Source organism: Anser anser (assembly GCF_964211835.1).
Source record: "Anser anser genome assembly, chromosome: 29".
Classification (NCBI taxonomy): domain Eukaryota; kingdom Metazoa; phylum Chordata; class Aves; order Anseriformes; family Anatidae; genus Anser; species Anser anser.
Genome location: NC_139750.1, coordinates 2,838,326 through 2,856,211, shown reverse-complemented (window position 1 = coordinate 2,856,211; position 17,886 = coordinate 2,838,326). Strand labels below are relative to the sequence as shown.

At 38.6% G+C, this 17,886-nt stretch overlaps 1 protein-coding gene across 2 annotated transcripts; it reads right to left on the bottom strand.

The window, feature by feature from the left end:
• Positions 1 to 1,948: 1,948 nt before the first annotated feature.
• Positions 1,949 to 17,604, bottom strand: ACADM (acyl-CoA dehydrogenase medium chain). Of its 2 annotated transcripts, XM_083813973.1 has the most exons (13): positions 17,463 to 17,478; positions 14,230 to 14,329; positions 13,965 to 14,064; positions 13,613 to 13,710; positions 13,432 to 13,501; positions 11,867 to 11,967; positions 11,700 to 11,780; positions 9,875 to 10,005; positions 8,566 to 8,674; positions 7,597 to 7,737; positions 7,425 to 7,520; positions 6,469 to 6,717; positions 1,949 to 3,295 (listed from the first exon to the last, which is right to left on the bottom strand). In XM_083813973.1, exons 3-13 carry the CDS (start codon positions 14,059 to 14,061, stop codon positions 3,224 to 3,226), a joined length of 1,245 nt encoding a protein of 414 aa, XP_083670099.1. In that variant the 5' UTR covers positions 14,062 to 14,064; positions 14,230 to 14,329; positions 17,463 to 17,478; the 3' UTR covers positions 1,949 to 3,223. The 2 variants fall into 2 exon arrangements, with proteins under 2 accessions (XP_083670099.1, XP_083670098.1); XM_083813972.1 differs by lacking the exon at positions 14,230 to 14,329 and having other exon boundaries at positions 17,463 to 17,604.
• Between the last annotated feature and the right edge of the window lie 282 nt (positions 17,605 to 17,886).

The following is a 17,886-nucleotide window of genomic DNA, read 5'->3' as shown; positions in this document are numbered from 1 at the left end:
ACCTTACAGTGTACCCCTGCCTCCTAGTGCTGGATTAGAATTTGGGAAAGGAATTCAACTGGACAGCTCTGAGAAGCTCAAAGGTCGGAACCTAAAGAAACTTCAGCTTCCTGAGTCTCGGAGTAATTCTAGAGCTTAATTGGTGATAAACATCTGCTTTAGATAAGGTAATACATGTCAACACTCACCAGTGATCCAAGAAAGCAACATTCTTCTGCCCTAAGGGTTTCAAATCCAACACCTTAATTCCTATATACTTTCTTCCAAAACCAGGATGCTATCTTATTTTTTTGTAACACCATTTAAACATTTCTTCCATGAGATAGGACTGGAGATACAAGTAATCAAGCAGTTTTTTAGAAGCATTTGAGCCTTTTGAGTGTTGTTTTCCACCATGGTTTGCATGAGAAGGAACAGGAAAAAAAAGGCATAATAGATGGTGATAAGTTAAATTTATAATGTTAGTCACTATGGTGAAAAAATAAGACTTGAGAATAAATCCTTTTTCGTAGGGGGAAGAGTACAAGCCAGATAAATAAAATGCTCAACAGACTGGTATCATTTTTACGTTACAAAGGAAAAAAGAAAAAGCAGATTTGAGAACAAGAACTGGCTCCTACCATATTTCCTTTGTATAGTACTAAAGCATAGACGTACTACACTTGAATAATACATATTACATAAATGCATAGCTTATATAAATACCAAGTAATTAAATATTATAAAATACAGTAATTATAATATACAGTAATATGTGCATCTATATAGACACACACATATATATGCATAGATGTATAAAAACTAAAACAGTACTACTCATATCCTGGTCTTTCACCTCAATGTGCATAGAGAATTTTAAAAATCCAAAGGAAATCATTTAAAGTTCCAGGAGAACCTGTAGCTAGAGCATTACAAACTTTATCAGGAGTGCAAAGTCACCATTGTGAACTTTAAAAGCACATCATTCTGTAATTTGATTTATTTATTTTAGGAAGTGATAGGACTAAATCCTGAAGGTCTGTCCATTAGTGTTTGTTTTTAAATAACATACTGAAATAGTTTTTGTTATTGCTATCCGAGAGTACTTGGTTTCTAAGTTTGCAATCATCAAAACCATTGATTAGAAATTGCTTTTCTGCAATTTACCTGGACAGCACTGACAGTATACAGAAAACAAAGGTCTGACCTGTGTTGGCATTTATCCCACCACTCTCACTGTGATGTGATGTGACGAATACCAGAATCGGTCATCTGTTCATTCAGTGCAGCTGTCCCATCTGTCTGTCGTCTTTGTGGCCCTTTGACTGTCTCCTGTAGCTCCATCTCTCTCTTGTGCTGGGGAGCCCAGAGCTGGGCATGGCACTCCAGATGTGGCTGAATAATTTTTCCAAGAAGTCCAGGGAACGTGCGTTCTGCCAGCACTGCCCAGCAGAGCCTAGCCAAATTTCAAACAAAACAAAACACAAAACTCTCAAGAATTCCTCTTCCTCGGCTGTTCCTGCTGCAAACAGTTAAGTGTATACACTGATGGAAAGGAATATACCCTTAAATACATTGAATCTGAAATAAATAAATCTGAATTGAATCTGAAATAAATAAAAATGATCACATAAGTCATTCTTAAGGAAAATTTGCACTTTGACTTGAAGTGAATCATCCTGACCGAACATTTACTTACTTAAACAAGTGCAGCAGTGAGAGGGGCTGCATTCCTTCAAGCTGATACTGTCACTACTGGGTTGGATCTCAGTCCTCAGAACAGACTTCATGCAGGCAATGCAATACAGGCCTTCACACTGCTGAACTGCAGTGGCCACGCAGCTGTTGTGGGCAGTAGCACAGGAGGAACTGAGGTGCAGCTATTTGCCTGTTTCAGACACTGGACAACTTATGCAAAATACAATTTAAACAATGTGGCAAGCAAAATGAATAAAAACCACCACACCTCTCTGTTTAAAATGAGATTTTATTCGAATGCATCAATGGCTGTCAGAAATAACATTTTGATCATCTAACTTTACAGTGAAAAAACATTGTGTTGTGAGGTTCTCGTTGCTTGCCCTTTTTGTACTTAGATTTTTGGAGTAATACACAAATTTAGAATAGACATGTTATAAGAAAATATGGCAACGTTTCCTAGAGGTTATTTTATGTGGCATTGGTTAAAATGAAAAAGTTTAAAATTGGACAATCATACTTATTTATGCTATAACAAAACCACATAATTATTTTTACCAAAAGCTGTCCATAACATTCAACCATACAGCAGATGTCTTGCACAGGAAAAGGCACAAGTATTTTCTTCATGAACACAACAGGTTTCTTTGAAGAACAGAGATAAACGCTTTGAATGACAATTTTTTTCAGTGCTGGATTCAGGTGAGTAACGTGGTTAAGAAACTGAAAAGAAGCCCTATTATGCTGTGTCTTTTGAAAACAAGAAGTAGTTTTTGTTCATGCTGCTTCAGGGACACATGTAAAATATAGACAAACTAGAAATAGTAATCCTGTCCCTGTTTGAGAAAAATAATAGTGCTGTGTGCTCTAATTTATGATAATATATGCTTTTGAATGGTCCAGAAATTAAGATTCATTCATCTTTTTTTTTTTTTTTAAATACAAGTTTCTTAAGGCCAACAGAACCAACATGTTAGCGTACTTATTTTCAGCTAGCTCTAGGTGACCTAGAGACAATCTGCTGCAACATGGTATTCCTGAGGAATTAGAATAGCATTTGTAAGTAACTATTTCCCTGAGATTTATTAATTTGATATCCATCCAAATGCCAATGATAAAAGAGATGGAACAAATCTATACCATTATAAACAATACAGAAACTCCCCAAATTTAATTCCTCATGCCGAATTTCCACATGCTGAATGCCTTCACTGACCAAGAAAAAAAAATTAAAAAAATCTGAATTTTGGTATCTTTTTTAATCAAATAAATTCATAAATTTTATAGGGAAAGTTTTTTCTCTTCCCCCACCAAAGGCTAAATATTTGAGTGAAAATGATTAAGTGGGGAAAGACAATCAATCACTTTGGAATTCAGAGGGAGTGGATGGGAAGAAGTAGTGCTTAATAATGTATTCAATAAAAAGACTTTTAAAGAAAAGGGCTTTTTTCCACAAATTTTCCATTGTATTGAGAAACGCACTAAAATCCTCTTCCATGAGAACACAGCATACTACCGTAGTGTCACACACACTTTATACATTTCTTTAAGCCTTAAATTTGCCAACATGTTCACGAGCTATGATCATCCTTTGAATCTGCGCAGTTCCCTCATAAATCTGAAAAGAAGAATTGCAATAATGTTAGATGATCATTTTTAAAAAGGTTTTAGATTGATCTTTCTACACTTTTAAACCTCCTTAGCATACTAGATTACAGGGTGGATTGGAATGTTAAATCCAAGAAAAATAAAACTGAAAAATTCCAGTGTGCCTAAGTAACTACATTGGGCTAAATAGAATAAATCATACACAAGATACTGAGAGACAGTCTCATATCCTCTCATCTAAACTCAATAATTTTCTCAGACAAACAGACATAGGGGGCCAAAAAAGATCAAGAAAGCGTGTTATCTGAGGAAGAAAATACATAGTTTAGGTTTTATGAACTAGGTTTTAAAACAATGGGTGAAGAGAAGATGACTTGTGCTGAGTGTTTTATTTTTGTTGACTAGCCTTTCAAGGTCACACCAAGCATTCCCTTTGATTCATTTACTTCCATTTCTTCTTGCTAACTAGTACTCTCTCCAATACAGTATCCTTTTTTTTTTTCCTTTCTTTAACCTTACATTCTTACATCGCCTTCTAGAAACATTCTGCACCATCCCCCTGTTTTACATTGATTGATGGCAGGAAAGACAGAGATGCACAACACTGTATATATGAAGCTCTAATGCAGTAAGAAGGCTCTATGCTCCACAGGTATACTGCAACAGGATTTGAGGGTGGAAGCAACATAGCTTAGGGATTCAAGTGTTTCTGTTCCCAGTTCTGTCAAAACTTGGTATGACGAGTTGCTCAAATTCAGGTAAATTCACTTTCTGCAGTTATAAAATAGGGACAGTATTCCCAAGAACCTTACAAAGCCTTTTGAAAATAGAGCCAGTATAACCTGCAGTCACATTAGTTTTTTCTTCAGAGGAAATTTTTCATTCTCAGAGTGAATCATCTGACTGCTGCTGCTTACCCTACAATGATCCAGGTTATGGAGCAGATTTAGTCTGGTGAAAGTAGGTGCCTTTTGGAGCAAACTTAACTGGAAACTCTACCCTCTCTATATGCCAAATACCATCCAAATCCTAAGGAAGCCAAAATTGTCCAGGCCTATAACAATTTACAGTTTTGTTTACAATTTAAAAGCCTTAACAATTACACACATAGTGGGGACATTCAGTCCAACGAACCAAACAGGCCTGCTGTGAACTTAGCCTTTTCAAACTAGATATGGTGTAGTTGGAGGGCATTCAGCAGCTATTCCTGCAATCTGCTAATCTCCTATTGCACTAAATTACTTGCTGATGAAGACAGCCATGGAACTCAAGTGTAAAGACATCAAAACTCACAGTCTGCTTAAATAAATGCAAAAGAGGTTTTGGTTTATAAGCAATGGAAGCAGTTTCAAGCACCACCTTCAACTGAAGGGAAGTAGTAGAACTGTGTAATACTGAGAAATATCAAATATATGGAAGAAAAGAACAAGTGGAAAACAAAGTTTTTATACATGAAACACATGGCCAAAAGCATGTACCATGTGGAATTGGGCCGTAATATAGTAACACATAATCAAGAGACATGGGCAAAATATTGTAAAGACAAAACCCTTCCTTGTATTATTTTAAGGGATGAAGAGAAGCAGAAAAAACAACAAAAAATAATACTAAATCTGATTAGACTGAACAATTAGGAAAAAAAAAAGTCTACTGTGCCATGAACCTGTGATGGATCAGTGTAATAGAAAATCTAAATGACTGGAATCCTGTAAAATTAATCTTAATTTTCAAATAAACTTCCAACCCTCACAATATCTTTCTCTAGAAAAACACAGAACCTGACAGAAAAAATGCCCAATCATAGTAAAATTATATTACTCATTCATCTCCTCGCTTGCAGGACTGTAATTAGTACTAAGCACCTTTAGATTCCAAAGTACTAGCTGTCTTTCCTTAAACAGAGAAAAACAAAATCTTGGCTAGGGAGAATCATAGTTTTCATTTTAAAGTCAGCTACAAGAGAAATGTTAACTACATAGAATCTTAAGAATGACAGCTGTTATAACTAAATAACCGTTCAGATTATGGTCCACATGCATTTCTTGATACCTGTTCTGATAAGTTTTATCTAGCCACTATTACTATCAGAAAGAGGTGAAAAGATTACTGGTTTTGCTGAACACAATTAAAACATTCTTGCTGAATAAAGAACTGTAGCAGAATATATCCCAAAACAAGAATTCTGACATAACATGGAATAATTTCTCAGCAATAATAATGCAGAAAAAGATCTGGGGATTATGGGTGACTACAGGCTAAACATGAGTTAAGTATAAGTTTGGTTTGTTGTTAAAAAGAAAAACAGGCCAAGCGTTCCAGGTTGTATCACACTTCTGTTAATACAACATATGCAAGACCACAATATATTCCATGACACTCAATGCTGGTGATATATCAGCTGAAGTATTCTGCCTGGGTTATCCTACCAAAGTTTCAAACATAAGGTTTAGAGCATAGCCAGAAGTGATGAAGAGACTGGAAACAGAAAAGGAAAAAATAAAAATAAAAAAAATCATTCAGCATGACTCATGAGGAAAAAGGTGAAGAAGCCGCTGTAGCGTTCTCTTCTAGACTAAGATAAGAGGAATGTGAGAAGCTCCTAAAATGTCATTACCAATCAGTTGTTCTGCATACTGTCTTTGGATCTGAGGAGTAAAAGGAGATAATGTGCAACAACTGTTATTTGAACTAGGTATCAGGCTGAAGGAAAAGCTAAACTATAGGCAGGCACCAGTCTATGACACATATGGGAAGTCAGAGAATTTCCAGCAATGAAGGTTTTCAAGAACAGCATCATACATAAACTACACCTACTTACAGAATACCAGAGGAAGTATTGGTATTTTGAGCAGTGTCTTCTACAGTGTGTTTTTTTTTTGTTTGTTTGTTTTAAGTTTAGAAGCTTCCAAAGGACGAAGAGCCCAAGAATTTCAGAGTTACCATATACGGAAAAAAACACACCATTAAATTTATTTCTTGCATGTAGGTTAAGCTGTTGATCTAGTGCAAAGTATGCAAGAATTTGCCCAATTTGAATTTCCCTTTTTTTACACTGAAGGATACTTACTGTCATTCTAAAAACTTATGTCATATGTGTACATCAAGATTTGAAATAAGTAGCCGTTAGGTAGTTCTATATAAAATTTTGGCATTATTGTAGAGATCACATTCTCTTTTACTTACCTGGTAGATTTTAGCATCTCTCATTAGTTTTTCTACAGGATATTCAGTATTAAATCCATTTCCTCCAAAAATCTGCACTGCATCTGTAGCTACTTGGTTTGCAATGTCACCAGCAAACGCCTTTGCAATGGAAGCATAGTAGGTATTTCTGCGGCCAGCATCAACTTCCCATGCAGCTCTTTGGTAAGCCATCCTAGCAAGTTCCACTTTCATAGCCATTTCAGCAAGCATGAATGACACTGCCTGGTGCTATGAATTATGAAATACATTAAATTAACATTGCTTGTTTAAGATTCTATGACTTCCAAAAAGAATATGATCTTTTTTATACACTAGTATCTTCAACAGAGTAAGTTGTACAACATGAGTTCTACATAATACGGATCAAGCTGTCATAATTCTGTGTTGAATTAGACTTTTAAGGTTTTCATTCTAAAATTCATTTAGTCACAGGGACTAAGTACTGAATTATGAAGTTGTGTTTCAGTACTTATGACATCTTACTTAGCTAGCTGTTTATTTAAATTTCTTTAAAACTGGTAAGCAGTGTGATTGGTAACATATTCTAATTTTTTTTATTAATACCGTGTATTGTTTCACGTAGCTCAGAGAAGCTTATACCTTGCCTGAAAATCCCTATTTATTAGTATTGAAGAAGTTAAGTATGTCTTGAGAGTACATGAATTTCAGGTTTTGGGGCAGAGTTTTCTTTCTGATTTTACTATTATCATCAGTAAGTTTAGAAGACTTCCTGGACTAACTGCATGGCTAGATTTACTTAGATGGCGCTGACTAATATATACTTGAGAACCCAAGCAATGGCAGAGATACAGTAACTTATGCCCTAAAAATCAAGGAACAACCCTGAAAATTCACTAGTAGCACATCTACTGTACTGATGCAAAAACATAGCTTATATAAGTGAATATGTATGAATAAATATATATTTAACTTACTTCAACAATCGCTTTCCCAAAGGTTTTTCTCTCCAAGGCGTATTTAGTAGCTTCATCGAGTGCTCTTTTTGCTAACCCAACAGCACCAGCTGCTACCTAAATTAAATATAGCACAGAATAGAAACAAAAAATTTCTATTACATTTTATAAATAAATTATTTTTGATACTTACAGGTGGTCTGGTCTTATCAAAAGCTCCCATTGCGATTTTAAAGCCAGCTCCCTCAGCTATTAATACATTTTCTTTCGGGACTCTCACATCTTCAAAGACAATACCTCTTGTATCTGAGCAGCGTTGACCCATATTCATTTCCTGAAAAGAGAAGTTTACAGAGGTGCAACTAAGTTGAATTTTTCCAAGGTACAACACATCATCTTTCTTTAGCTTACTCAAAGCATAAGGTAAGCTTCTGCCCCCCAGCTCCACCCAGACACTTCAGTTTCATCTAAAAATTACCATATATGTGACAAATAGTAGTTCTGCATTTACGGACCAGCATGCCCCTTATTTGTCTAAGCTGGGCAGTTTATCTTGTGCCTATATAAAATTGATTCTATAGCTGCAATCACTCACATGGTCTTTCTCTAGTTTAACTGTATCATTTGAGGTGGGAGAGGAAAAAGTAAAGAAACTAGTATGCAAGCAGTAGGAAAGAATAACTGTAACAGAAACACATGCACAAAAAAATAAAATGGAGTTTTCAAGTTTTCAGATTCCTTCCCTGATACACAATGTCCATTTTTCTCCTATTTATTTAAGAATTTGCACCAAAACCTGAAAAGCCTTCCTTGAGCAGTAGCTAAAATTAAAGCTCGCTGTGTATTATGGTTAAAACTGTCCACCTTGTTTTTTATCCTTTGAAGCCATATTTCTCATCTATTGGCATTGATCAGTAAAATGGTTCTCAAAAGATTTTTTTGCAGATATTCAAAGTCATCTTTCTTTGATACAGTCTGAATAATTCCTTATCAGAATGAATAAAATTATGTCTTATGAATAGTTTATGTTGTAAAAAAGAAAAGATGACAATGTGAAAACGTTCAGTTATGTAACATGTTTTCTTTAATTGCAATTTGTTATGATTTGATTTAGAAGCAAATAATAACGCCTGGTTTGTCAAGTAAGAGATACTCTCTTCACCTTTCTTCCAATTTGGATTCCAGGGCTATCTGCCTCCACAATGAATCCAGTAAAAGCTTTGCTTGCAGGAACTTTTGGATCTGGATTGGAACGAGCAAGCAAGAAATACCTAGTGTAAAACAAAGAAGTGGAAACTCAGTTTATCCTCACAATTAACAATGTGTAAATATATATATATATATATATATATTTACTGTTTCTAGCATGTAATAAATCTATCAGAAAGTTAACAATCCATTCTTCTTGCCCCTTACAAAAATAAACTGACAGTGCACAATGAAGAGGAAGTGTCACTGCATCTCTTACTGCAACATTCAAGATTTAATAAAATTACTTAATACAGACATGTAAAGATTCTCCACCTTTTCCATGTACTTTAAGTCTTCACAGTATTATCAGTTTCACAGACAGTAAAAAAAAAACCCTGTCACAGCACATATTTAAAAATGAATTCTTAGGAGATATACTGTTGCACAGAAAATATTATCACCTGATTTCAAAGATCTTAATGTTATTCTTCTAAGTTGTAGATAAGTATTTCTATTAGAAATTAAACAGTTGTAAATGATATTCATGGTGTTTGGTAATGTCAAAAGATAGCTGGTACATTCTCTTTGATAGTTCTGCCTTGAACAAGGAAATAAATAATTAGAAAATTCAGCTTTATGGGTAAATGCATACAGCTTTTTCACTTAAAACAATTTACGTGTTGGGGATGAGTGTGATACTATGCGAGACATGATGAAAGAGGTCTATATTGTAAAGCATGTTCCACAGACACACCGCCACAGCAATATCTGGATTCTTTGACTGTTAGAAAATGTCTTCCCTTCAGAAAATAAAATGTAACACCACAATCCAAGAGTTTTTCTAGCTTCACTAAAAGTGAGAGGTGTTTTGAATAGAATCAGTACCAAGTGATCTCGATCACTACACCTTCAAAGTAAAGTAGCTGGTAATATGGGCCTCCTGAGTGTTTTGCAAGTTAAATCACACTCCTGCTGTCCTCCCCTGAAGAAAAAGCAGAATTATTTTGTTTGGTAGCATCAAGGTTTAACAGGCATTCCTGAATGAAGAGTTGCCGCATCATCACTTAATTTCCTTTTTAAGCTTGCACAGCCCTGAGAGTCTTATACCTTGTGCTGATACACTGATCACAGATTAAAGTGTATTGGGGTGAAACATAATGAAGACTTGGATTTACAACAGAACTTTAAAGAAACACTAGTATCTAACTTTGGGGGAAAAAAAAAAAGCCAGTATAGAACAGAATAATAGAAAACGTAGGATAAGTTAACTGTTAACACACCAGTTTGCTTTCCCACCATTTGTGATCCACATCTTCTGACCATTAATAATATATTCATCTCCTTTCTTCTCAGCCTTTGTTTTTATACCAGCCACATCGGAGCCTGCTCCAGGCTCTGTTACGCAGTAAGCCTAGAAGAAAATAAAATATAAAATCTTGAGGAAAAAAGTTCCTTCTTTAGGAATCATATTATTGCAGACTCTGTTCACCAAAACTGCATAGTAAACCCCAAAATATTATATAAAAAACCCTACCACCACCAAAAAGCAACAACCGTCAAAGCACATATGGGTTAATTTTCCTAATAAATCTATAATGCATATTTTAAATAATTTTTAATGATCATAGAATGATTCGGGTTGGAAGGGATCTTAAGGACATCTAACTCTAACCCCCCTGCCACAGGCAGGGATGCCACTCACTAGATCAAGTTTTCTTCACCCTCTGAGTGAGGAATTTTCTCCTAACCTCTAATCTAAATGTGCTCTCTTTTAGTTTAAAACCATCGCCCCTCATCCTGTATTATCTGATTGAGCAAAAAGTCCCCCTCCAGTCTTTTTATAAGAACCCTTTCAGTATTGAAAGGCCACAATGAAGGAGCCTTCTCTTCTCCAGGCTGAACATCCCCAGCTCTCTCAGCCTGTCTTCACGGCAGAGGTGCTTCATCCCTCTGATCATCTCTGTAGGCGTCCTCTGGACTCAGTCTAACAGGTCCACATCTTTCTTGTTCTGGGGGCCCCAAACCTGGACGCAGTACTCCAGGTGGGGCCTGACAAGGGCAGTGCAGAGGGCGACAATCGCCTCGCTCGACCTGCTGCTCACACCTCTTTTGATGCAGCCTAGGATGCAGTTGACCTTCTGGGCTGCAAGCGCACACTGCTGGCTCATGTTGAGCCTTTTGTCCACCAGATAAACATGATAAACAGAAATATTTTGTAATTCTTAAGTCATCACTTCCTCACACTTCATAAACTGATGTAAAAGCTTAGGATCTTTAAAATCTGCAAATAAGAGTACAGCGTAACATTTTATATCTACTGTGTTCTTCATTTTATGGGGCTTAGTTGTTCGGATTCTAATGCATTGCACATGACTCTTTATTTCTTTCTCTGTAACAAGTACTGCTCATGTCATATGAGTATGTGCTTATATACACCTCTTTTAAACTCCCACTCCTCTTCTTAGAATCACAGAATCTTGAGATCGTTCAGGTAGGAAAAGACCTCTAAGGTCATCTGGTCCAACCTTTAACCTAGTACTGAAGTCCACCACTAAACCATGCTAAGTTCTACATCTACATGTTTCTTGAAGACCTCCTGGGATGGTGACTCAACCACTTCCCCGGGCAGCCTATTCCTATGCCACACAACCTTTTCAGTAAAGAAATTTCTCCTAATATCCAACCTTAACCTCCCCTGGTGCAACTTGATTTTCCCTGTCTTATCACTTGGTGCTTGGGAGAAAAGCCCAATCCCCACCTCACTACAACCTCCTTTAAGGTAATTGTAAAGTACAATAAGGTCTCCCCTGAGCCTTCTCTTCTCCAAGCTAATCAACCCCAGCTAAACAACCTCCTTAAAGGGAAATAAAAAAATATTATTTTTTTTGGTAAGTGATTAGGATGGTTTTCCAGGTAATATCTTCTATTTCCTCGCTGTTTGTATCAAATTTACTATTTCTTGACTTCGAATAAATGGTAAATAAAGTTTATTTACAAACAAAAATGGGCTAAGTTTTAAGTAGATACCACTGCTTTCTTCCAAAAAATGACTAATACTGATGAATGTGGGTTAGGAACATTCTACAGTGTAGCAGTTATACTTACACACATCATTGGTTCTTCTGTCATTCTTCCCAAGTATTTTTTCTGTTGCTGCTCATTTCCTGCAATGATTACTGGCATTTGCTGAAAGAAAATATTTATACTATTAATCTGCCTTTTTAAAATGCACAGACTCCACTTTAAAGGAGGAAAGAAATGACAGAACTTACCCCTAGGGAATTTGCTTCGATGGCAGTTTGAACCCCTGTACATCCATAAGCTAACTCTTCCGTAATAAGGCATGCTTCAAAACTGCCAAGGCCAAGACCACCTACAGTTGAATGAGTTTAAAGTGGGACATACTAGCAATTTACAGAAATTAACTATCAAAAACATACTGCCCCATATACACTTGATTGTGCACTGCGTTTGATCAGACATCCCCCCACAAACTTTTTAAATAAAGTTTTGTCAGAATGGTAAGAGATGATTGGAAAACTACATTAGACTGCTCCAAGGTTGCATGATTGATATGGGGCACGTTACACAGAATGGCAACAACTTTTTGACTACTATAACTTTTTGACTACTTTACATTAGAGAATGTCCTTTAGAGATCTTAGGAAGCAGAGAAATGACCACAAAGGCTCCTGAGCTACCATAGCTCGTATGAATACTGAGTTATTCATGTTAGTCAGCCAACCAATCTAGTAACCTGTTTCTGACAGAAATTGACTTTGGGAAGTGCTTCGAAATACAGTAACAATACAGCGACATTTGCTCAAAATACATTCTCCATCCTCTAGGCGTCTCCCTCAGCCTGAAGTACTCTTGGTATCCTTGTTAACGCTAACCCTTGACAGACTTACCCTTCAGTGAATTTGCACTCATCTCTTTTTAACATAGGTAAACATTTTAGCATCAATATCATGCAGCAGCAATGAGTTTCACAAATTAACTACAAACTGCATAAAATGAAGGGGAAATACAGATTGTAACTGCTCAGCAGATGTGACCAGGGAATGACCTGGCTGGAGAACAAGATGACCTGGCTGCACAACAGGGTAGGCTGGCTGGCAGCAGGAATGCCAGGGACAGAGCAACTCTGCTACAAGTTTCCCTTGGCGACGTGATGAGAAATGCCACAGCTTTGTCTTGTAAAAGTGCTCAGGGGCCACCTTTGGGCTGTGGACTTGGTCTGGGGGATGAATATAATGCAGGGCTAGGGTGTCCCATGCTGATGTTCACAGGATCAGTGCTGGTGCAGGGGCCTATAACAAATGGGCTCATGATGCATCTTGGCAGACTCCTTGTAGCGGTAGGACTTCATCCAATGCACTGTTCATTAAATCTTTTTATATTTAAGGAAAAGCATATGTTTAATTCGCATGAAGTGGTCCAATAACCATTCCCCAATAAGAACTATCTCCTTTAATTTACTCTGAACCTGCCATCTGCTGACTTCACTGATGCCTTCTAGTTGTATTGAAAGGGATGATGAGCCATCACTCCCTTTTCACACTCTTCATGACACTGACGTTTTAGTCATTTCTCATACAGAAGCTGTTCTGTATCTTTTGTCATCTTTATACTTTTTAGGAACCCCTTCCAATTCCATGGTAGCCTTTGAAGATGGAAGGATCAAACTGCATAATGAATTAAACAGGAAATTAAAAGGTTAAACTTAATTATTCAAGTATTCAACTGTTTATTTTATACAGAATCCATAGTTACACATATAAATCTCCAAGGCCTTTTCTTAGTTTTATTTTACAGATTAAAAATATTTACTTACCACAGCTTTCTGGTATGTGTGAATTTATAAGACCAAGTTCCCAAGCCCGTTTTATGAGTGGAAGAGGATACTGAAATAAATGAGGAAAATCACCTTCTGATTAATCACAACCAGCATTTTAAATTTCATGCAAGTTAAGATAAAAATCTAATTTCCCCCCCCTACTGTATGACAGATTTACCTCTCCAGTTTTATCATATTGTGCAGCAACAGGAATAATTTCCTCCAGAGCAAATTTACGAGCAGTAGCTTGGAACTCTTTCTGTTCATCAGTAAGTTCTATTATAAAAAAGAAAAAAAAAGTCACAAATTCTACACCAGCTTTAATTTTTCCAGTTGTCAGAGTATGGGAAAAGAAGAGTAGTGTCATTCCTCCCAAGACAATATAAACCACCACTTCCTGGGCCTCTCCAGTAACCAAAAAAGCTCAACTTCCTCTTCATACTGGCCTGCAATACAGTGTTTTTTATTTTAAACTAACTGTGCAATTTGTCCTTAGTTGATGTACTCCTTTCAAACAATGTGATACCTACCAAAGCTAAAGCCAGCTCCAGGTTTGCCTGCATGCACGTTTTGAGCAGGTTTACCAGAATGTGATCTCCATCCAAGCCCTGCAATGGTTTGGAGCATCCGCTGAAGAGAAACAGAACAGGAGATGTAAGACATTGATAGCTCAAGTCTCCTAAAGCTACCAGCCTGATGGCAGCACAACTTTAAATATAGATTCCCTCTTTAGAAAACAGTATCGCATCAGGTACAATACAGTGACTAACATGATCTAGAAGAACTCCTGGCTACCTTAAACTCTGTTCCTGTGGCAAGCGGATGCAAACTGACGGCTTACGCCAACATGGAATCCAAGACAGCACTGAGCTTGTGTGAACTGGTGTTTCCATTTCTAAGATTGCAAAAATCAATTATTTAAAAATAACTAAGCATAATTATAGCACATCTTCTTTAAAGTACATATATCCACACATGAACACGCTCACAGAGACACAGTAATATATATATTTTGAAATGTACACTAATCAAACCAGAAGTTATTGCCCACAACTGAGCACTCCACCAGTGTTTACCTATGGTCAGGATTAGCATGATACTGAAAACAACAATCTACGTATTAAACAATAGGTATCAGAATATTTTGACCTAATAATGCACAAGATTCCCTTCTAGCAAGTCGCAGTAATGTGTATATAGTTAGTGATTACTGTTGTAGTGGTGTCATTGCGGCCTGCATCAGAACTAGCGTGGCCAACAGGACCAGGGAAGTGATCGTCCCCTTGTACGTGGCACTGGTGAGCCTGCGCCTCGAGTACTGTGTTCAGTGGTGGGACCCTCACTCCAAGAAGGACATCGGGGTACTGGGGCACATTCAGAGAAGAGCAAGGAAGCTATAAAACACACCTTATGAGGAGTGGCTGTGGGAAATGGGGTTGCTTAGAGTGGAGAAGAGGAGGCTGAGGGGAGACCTCATCGCTCTCTACAACTACCTGAAAGGACATTGCAGCAAGAAGGGTGTCAGTCTCTTTCATTGTGTGACAAGTGATAGGATGTGAGGAAAGGGCCTCAGGTTGTGCCAGGGGAAGATAAAAGCAAGAATTTCTATGCAGACATGGTTTAGTGGTGGACTTGGTGGTGTTAGGTGGATGGTTGGGCTTGATGATCTTAAAGGTCTTTTTCAACCTAAATGATTCTATGATATTCCAAACAAGATAGACCCAAGCAGAATATCTGTAGTTTTCTTCCTAACATTTATCACAAGTTTATTCTGTTTTTCATTGTACATACTTTCTTTGCCTTTTTTAGTGCCTACTAACATCATTACAACTATTTGCGTGATGCCTTAATCCCGCGCGTAAACTAAAACCAGATTTCTGCTCTAAAATTCATGCCCAACTTTGACTTTAAAAGGTTGTTTTACCTTTTTACCCTTCAATAGATTGAATTTCTGCATTATTTGGGACGAAAAGTAAAAAAATATTTCATTGGATATATTTATAGAATGACCCAGATCAATATTGACTGAAAACAATTTAGTCAAAAGGCTAAGAAAAGGCTTGATTTTGATTTGTTTTTAATGTAAAAATTTAGGTTAAAAAAAAGTTTGATGAGACCAGTCTCTTATTTTGCAACATTAGAAAACTGAATTAATCATAATAGTACAAAAATATGTCAGAATTTGTATTGGAAACTCTAGAGACAGGAGCGGTATATAGCTGGGTAGGCTACAAGCAGTTAAAAAACAAAGTAGCGGTAGATGACTGTGCTCTTAAAAATAAGAATGCTATGCAGAGATGGTTAAAAAAGCAAACACAGGTATCAATAGATGAAAAAATGTATTTTCAAAGTATACTGAAAACATCTATAAAGTTGAAAGGTGAAGAAATGCTGGAAGACCACTACTAGGCATAAGACAGGGGGAAGCTATCACATAATCGAATACTTAACTGTTAAGTTTATTAATAGTTCGGGATTGTATTTTCTATAAGTCAATATATTACTCATTTGGAGTTTTCACAAGCCATAGCTATTGCAGAATAGTATCATGGTATTTTACCTAAGTTTTATGCAACTGCTACCGCTGTTGTAATATAGGAAAACAAACACAATCAACAAGCACCTAGACGAACCTCAATCATTCAGAATTTTTTATATCTTCCTTTATCTAGAAGAAGCCAAGATGATGATGAGGTTGAGCAAAAGCCAGATATTTGAAATCAGTTTTTTTTTTTTAAAGGAGCAGCCCTTCATAGAGTCATACACAGCTTTTTCACAAAAACGTTTTGTCTCAACTAGAAAAAGTACTGAATTCAAAATAATGGTAAGGGTGACATCCTACATAAAGGAAACAGTGAAATTCATCCTGGAAAACGTATGTCTGTTGGGGTTTTCATACAGAGCGGTACGCCAGGTCAGCGCGGAAGGTTTTGCAGAACCACCACAAACAGACGCATGGAAAGGACAGGTGTGATCCATACCTGGATGTGGCGCAAGTGATCAAGTGCCAAAGGACCACAGTTCGTAACCGGTAGGAATTTGGGTCACCATCTATTTCACCCGCTTCCCTGTTTGACTCAGTGGGACAGCTGGATTCAGTGCCAAGGTGCTAGCGACGCTCACACAACTCCTACGGCTCTCCACGGCCAGAACCACGACAGTGAAGGTGACGTGTCCGGAGGCTGAACTCGGACCACTGATGTACGTGGTGCGTGTTCACTGTCCGTCAGATTCCCTTGCCTGGAAGCTGTCCGCCTGGTGCCCTGAACACCCGCTGGCTTGGCACGCTGTCCTCCCTGGCCGCGGGACCAGCCCAGCGGTCACGCCGCTGACCCAGGGCCCTTCAACCTTTACCTACTTCTGGAAGCGGGGAAGCCAGGAAAAGGCCCCTGCGAAGGCTTAGCGAGGTGCTACCCGAGCTCTGAACCACCTCCACCTTGGAAGTTAGGAGGTACTGGTGGATCAGTAACTTTTGATGTATGCAGAGTTCAAGTTTTATAAAGCCTCAGCACTTCAGAGAAACAACCTTTATGCACTGTTCAATAACTTCTTTCCACGTAAGCAGTATTTTAAGTTTATAGAACCGCAGCACTTCAGAAAACCAATATTTATGTACTGCATATATAAAAAAAAAACAGCATAAGGAAAAAACAAAAACAAAACAGCGTAGGCAGCACAGCTAGGTATGCTTCAGGAAAGGCACCGTACTTTGAATCGTAAACACTGACGTTTAGAAATGGGAAACAAAACCCATTTTTTTTTTTTCCTAACGGCCCTGCATGCGTAGCACAACAGCTGAAAGACACGAGCAGCGCTCCGGACCCCGGAGACGAACGCTGCCAACTCATGGCCGAGACGGGGAAAAAAAACAAAAACAAAAACAAAAAAACAGAGCAGGGCGCGGACTCCAGCCCCGCACGGCTTTGTCCTCCGGGCCTCCCGAGCAGCCCCGCGGCCTTCAGACCTCCACGGCCCCGAGGCCCCCGCAGCCCCCGGCCCTGCCCCGCCGCTCCCCCCCCGCCGCTCACCCGGCTGGCTCCGAAGGCAGACATCTTAGCGAGGGCCGCGGAGGCTCCCGGCGGGGCGGGCTGCTCGGGCGGGGGGGGGGGGGGGGGGGGCGGCGCCGCGCTCCGGGGGCAGCGGGGCCGCGGGTTCGGGGCCGGGCTGAGGCGGGGTGACGGGGAGAGGGGCGGGGAGGGGGCGGCCGGCCCGGAATGGGGCTGGCCGCGGCTGATGCGCCCTCTCCTCCCTCCCCTCAGTTAAGGGGGAAGTTTATTTCCTTCGCCGCGTGTGTCGCGCAGCGTGGGAGGCACGTTTCGGCTACCAGATGGCTCTCTGGATGCAGTCTCCTGGGCTGGTTCCAGCCGCCTACGTCTTCTTCCTGCTAGCAGGGCAGTCGCGAGGCCTGCTTTACCGTGTTTCTGTCCCTCAGGGAGCGGCGAAATGAACTTC